The 5,807-nt window shown below is 26.5% G+C and overlaps 1 protein-coding gene across 8 annotated transcripts in view; it reads left to right on the top strand.

Moving 5' to 3' along the window:
- The window catches only part of LOC106684890 (armadillo segment polarity protein), a 40,279-nt gene that overhangs the window by 28,949 nt on the left and 5,523 nt on the right, over positions 1–5,807 (top strand). For 5 of the 8 annotated variants that reach the window (XM_067047959.1, XM_067047961.1, XM_014427207.2 and 2 more), the window contains exons 11-12: positions 811–962; positions 2,715–2,793. In XM_067047959.1, coding sequence (XP_066904060.1) covers positions 811–962; positions 2,715–2,793 — 231 coding nt within the window. Of the gene's footprint in view, positions 1–810; positions 963–2,714; positions 2,794–3,793; positions 3,979–5,807 lie in introns of all 8 variants that reach the window. The other 3 variants (XR_001343755.3, XR_010843600.1, XM_014427209.3) reach the window with 2 other exon arrangements.

Genomic DNA, 5,807 nt, shown 5'->3' with positions numbered 1-5,807 from the left:
AAATAAAGATATAATATAAGCTGTTGAATATTTAGATGTCCTTGAAGATGGCTGGAATAGCCGAAACGTTGGACTAATAAGAAATAAAGTGTTGAGACAGTATTGGATACAATTTGTGGTTTTATTTAATAAATAATTACCTTGTCTCAAAAAATTTTGAAATAATATTATTTAAATTTTATTAACCTTCCATGTTAAAAAAAAAAAAAAAGAAAATACAATAAATAAGTTTATTGAAGAAAACTGGTCTGGTTGGTGGCAGTCGTAAAATGTACTCAAATTGTAATTAAAGCTATTCATTTACTATTTATGTACCCTTTTTTTAACCGTCACCTGAATCATCTTATTTCAGTAATATATATGTTCAACTAATTACCTTATAAATAATAGTTTCATAATATATTTTTAACAAATATATTTGTTCATGAGGAGGAGATAGTTAGGGTTGAAAAAGCTTATTTGTGTTATTATCTGACCGCCCTCCCATCTTCTCATCATTAAATATATTTATTTTATTCTCGGAAATTTTGCCCCCTTCTTCCGCATAATGTAATGCAATATTAATTTTAAAAACAGTAAAAAAAGGAATAAAAAAATAGTTAACAAATTTTTTGTACACTCTAGGTCTCCAAAGGGAGTCTTGGCCGAAAAAGAAAAAAAAATTTTTTTTTTGTTTGCTGACGTTTCGCCCCACTTTGTAGTGCTTTATCAAAGCTGTTCAAGTTGAAATAAATCATTAGTTTATCTTTCATTTATTCAATTTTATATGTTAAGAAAAAAGTAATCAGTAATTTTAAAATTATTTTGCAGCGACATATGCAGCTGCAGTGTTATTCAGAATGTCCGAAGACAAGCCTCAAGACTACAAAAAGCGACTGTCGATGGAATTGACTAATTCCTTGTTCAGAGAGGATCAGAACATGTGGAACGGAGGTGACTTGAGTATGGCTCCAGATTTACAAGTAAGTTAGCTCTAAAGCTCGATTATCGTCTTACGTGCATGTCCACAATTTTTCACAGTTTTTTTTATTGTTAGTTTGGTACACATTATGTTTAGTTCATTTCAATTTTATTATTCTAATTCTACAAAATAGGTTATATATTGTTAGCATGTTTTTAAAAAAAAAATTGTGTTTATGAAGGCTTGAAAATTTTTAAGTAGTCAATTGAAATTCATGATTTTTTTTCTTACATTTTTATTCTTTTTCTTAAACCTAAAATGATTTTTTTTATTTATTTTTTTTTTTATCTTGTTTATTTTACAGCTATGAAAGGCTGAGATTCTAATTGCTTTGGTATTACCTGTTGTCCCCTTTCAATTTTTTTCTTCCATTTTCTGCACAATTAGTCTCTGAACTAAAAGATAGTGACCTCAACTAGTTAGAGATATCAGATTAATCCAAAAGAACTTTATGTTAGATTTAAAATTTTATTTATTCATTTCAAAAAGTCCTTTTTAGCCATTTACTTACTTTAACGGTTCTAATTTTGAGCATTTTACTATAATTACGATTTATTATGGAATTAGGATTTTCGTAACCACTAAGTTATTTTATCAGCATAATCTTAAAACTGCAAAAAATTATATATATTTTTTCTAATGGTGTCATACTTTTACTTGGATTAAAATTTTTTCTTTGGAATGTGTAAGGAGAGGATTTGGTCAATATCTTGTAGTTGAACCCCATTACTTATTTTTTTTTTTTAGATCTACAATATGGGTCTATACAAAATAAATTTTTCTTGATTCTGACGGAAATAAGAAAAAACATATCTTAATGTTTTTATAATTATATAAACGAATCTTATTCTGGGATTTTTGGAAACTCATTTATTCCACATTTTACAGCTATATATTATCTCGAAATCCTAAATAGTTCCGACTAACTAGTATTTTATTATGTGGCAAAGCTTAGATTGTTTTGATTATTTTGTTTCTTTTTCTTGAAAAATACCCCATTAAAACCTTCAACTCAGTTAAGAGGCATAGTGGAGCGCCGTTCTTATCATTCTGGTCATTTGATATTCAGCATTCAAAGATAAAATCTGATGAAGAAATGTTTTTTCATACAATAGTGCAGCAGAAAAAGACAATTAAAAATTTAGCATGTTTATGAAATTAAACATCATTTTGGTGCTAATTAACCTCATTAATTTTTTTTTTTAATGGATCTAGAAAAAATTAAATATATACTTTTGAAATTTTCGTACAGAAAAACTCAGTTTCATTGTGACTCTAGGTAATGTGCCCCAGATATAAGAGGTACGAATATTGCTGAGTTGGGTCAATTATATCTAAACCCAAGATCTCCCGCAGTTTGTTACTTATTCAAAAATGGTACTATACCATGCTGCACTTCTTTATTCCCTAATGGACAACGCCTTACAAAAAATTAAAACAATGGTTTCTATCAAATGTTCGCTCTAAATAAATCATGTTAGTTGATATTAGCTCGTTAAGGTCTTGAGTAATATATATATATATATATATATATACTTGTAATTATGTTCAAAATAAATTTTGTTTGAGAACGATTGTTTAATTCTCACAATTCCACGAAGACAACCAACTTATAGGAGTTTCGTCTGACCTTATTATGTTTTCATCTCCAGTTGTTTTTTTTTTTTGTGTTTTTTTTATTTCAGAGATTAGTTTTATTTTATTTTGATAAATTATTTCAATTTTATTTGTATTTACTTATTATTTGTGTTAGTTGTATCTAAGAGAGTGTTGTGGTGGTGACAACTATGATTATGGAACTCCTACTAGCCATGGTGGCCGAACATATCAAGGTAAATGATTAAGTGCATGTTAACTTGATAAAATTTATTAACAATTGGGATAATAATAGTATAATAACAATGGTATTGATCAATATTTTTCTAACAGTAATAATATAATATGTACTTTAAACTAATTTTATTTCACCTAATAACCTGGAGCCAGTTGAGCTTTAGTGCCAGCTGCATTTAGATGTCTTTTAGTTAAACTTCTTATGTAATAGATAATCACTAATGTTTTTTCCATTTATATAGTCTTTTATAATATGTATACAAGGGATGCTTATCTTTAATTTAATGAATCGGAAAATAATGACAAGTTTTTGTAATAGGCATTCACAGATTGATCGTGTAATGCAACTAAAATTTAAATGAAAACTCGCTAAATTTGGCCAATGCTCCCGTTTATAGGTTTGAACTTTTTTTACCCAATTTTTATTTACCAATCATTTTTAAATTTTTTTTTTTTTCTATTTAGACTTTCCTATTTTATTTTAAATGGCAATTAAAAATAATAAATTTTCTCAGTTTAATTTGAAGTTTCTGGGGGAAATTTGAGTAAATAAAAAATATAATCTTGAAAGTAAGAAAAAAATTTTTTTTCTTGAAAAATGTATTAAAAGCTAAATAATATCTCGCAACAAATAAAGCTTACCGAATTTATAGGAAAATGTTGTACATAATTACCTTAATTTAAGGTGTTTTTTTTTTTCATTCAAGAAGTCATTCATTTGACCTCATGCAATAAAGGGACCATATTCCTAAATTTAACTAATTTAGAAAAGATCTTGGAAGGTCTCGGGTAGTTTATGCTCTCCGTCTCAGGCATTAATTATCTTCAAATGTTCATTTAATTTCTTTAAGTATTAACAGTCAGATTAGTTTGACCATAGAAGATATGATGTAACATCAACTAAGATTAATCTAGTATAATATTTTAATGAGAAGAGCCAGATTATGATCATATATCAATAAAAGGCTTGATTAATTATTTCTGACTAATTTATTTTAGAAGGCTTTTAACTGTGAATGATTTGATTATACACTGTTCCGATGAAGGGTACCATTAACTAAACATACATATATAATAATTGGCTGTGGTAAAATACCTTGAGACAAAAATTTATTAACTGTGAAAACTTCAAAGTTCTCCTTAGCATGTTTCTGCAAGACTTTTGCTCTTCCTTCATATAACAGGTAAATTAATGAAAAACTTTTGAATATATTAGTTAAATGATAATTTGCACGGTTAATTTTTAGTTTCTGCCTTGTGCTTGCGTATTATTTCAACTTTTTCTATTGTAGTCGAGTTAACAGCATGAATTGGTATTGGCAATGGTGTGTATCTAACCAATCTGTTTAAGAATTTTTAGTTAGCTACAGATAACCTCTATTATCTGATTAGGATTATTAAAAGTCTGTTTAAATTATTATTCCATTTATATATGTTTGATTTTTTTTTTTTTTTATAAGACCTCTAAGGATGTAAAATGTGCATTTGGTTATATGATTGAGGGATCAATTACAAAAACCAGAATAGTTAACAATTTTTATTTTCAAGTTAACACTCCCATATATTTCATATCCACTATTTTATATTGTGTATTTCGCTAAAATAATTGATTAATTAAAATGTGGAAGTGAATTAATTCAGTCATGAAGACGAAATTTTTTTCTCAATAATCATAATGTTTTACTTAACTGTTTTTTGTTATTCATCCTTCATTTATATTACTACTGAATTTATGAATGCATGTTTCAATTATCAATTATTTTACATTTTTTTCAATTTATTTCAATCGAATTATGTGGAAATTTAATTATTATTGATTTTATTTCCTAGGAAGTTTATTTTTCACCTTACATCTTAAAATAAAATTATTTAAAACTAATTAACTGAACAAATTTTATATAATATTTAACACCATGTTTTTTTATATTTCATCTGCTTCAGAATTTAGCTAATATATCACTAGATTGATAAAAAGTTCAATTGTGTTGTTTTCCAGCCACCAAATCACTAAATATCTAGATGAATTTTAAGGTAGCAATCAATGAGACAGTAAAAGTTTTAAATTTAAAATACCAATATTTACGTGAATAAAATTAGTTGAAATAAAAATTATTTGATTTTTAATATCATTGAAGAGGTAGAGGTGTCAATATGATCCTATGTATGAGTGTATTAAGCAATATTAGATCAGTTATTGGAAAGTTTTGGGGTGGATATCAGGTATAGATTAAAACTTTCTTTTGATAATTCTTATAAGCTGTTAGCATTGTTTGATAATTAACTATAATAAATATCAAAAGTATTAATTAATTATATTATACATTATAATTTGAACATAGAGAAAAAAAAAAAGAAAGAAAAACTTAGGAAATAAAGAGCATTGACTTTAGAGAAAGTTAAATTGTATCCGATATAATTTAAACACACACAATGGACCTCATCAATAATTTTCTCTATTAAAAGGGAAGCTTAACTGATACAATATTGACACATGTAAAGGGCACCTTCAATGATATTCGCCATAGTAGTGTGGCTTAACAATCACTATTTAACATGGGGTGATCATGAGGTTATGTCCATGTTTTTTTATTTTAGTAAATCATTTCTATAATCTCTTTTCATCTTTTTACTTTCTATAAAAATTGTGATTATGATCAATATGTTTATTATTTTTTATTTACTTCCTTGAAAAATAAAACAGATTAAGACTCTTATATGTATTATTGTATTGCAGCACTATTAGGAACTGTTGTGTGTTAGGGTTTATGTTCTTATTTAGGGGGAATTTATTTGAGAATATTTAAAATTATGTCTTTATACTTTTATTTTTTCCTATAAAAAGTAATTTACAAATGGAATTTGGTCCGGGTGCGGTCTAATTAAACTCAAATGGTACACCAATTTACTATTTGAGTTTAATTTGACCACACCCGGACCAAATACCATTTATTGATACACACGGTTAATCAGCAATCTTCCAAAAAGTAATTTAATTTAAACAATTTATATATAT

The sequence above is a fragment of the Halyomorpha halys genome, unplaced genomic scaffold, assembly GCF_000696795.3.
Source record: "Halyomorpha halys isolate HHAL.00 unplaced genomic scaffold, Hhal_1.1 Scaffold626.1, whole genome shotgun sequence".
Classification (NCBI taxonomy): domain Eukaryota; kingdom Metazoa; phylum Arthropoda; class Insecta; order Hemiptera; family Pentatomidae; genus Halyomorpha; species Halyomorpha halys.
The sequence above is the reverse complement of the archived record's forward strand: the minus strand, read 5'-3'. Positions and strand labels throughout refer to the sequence as shown.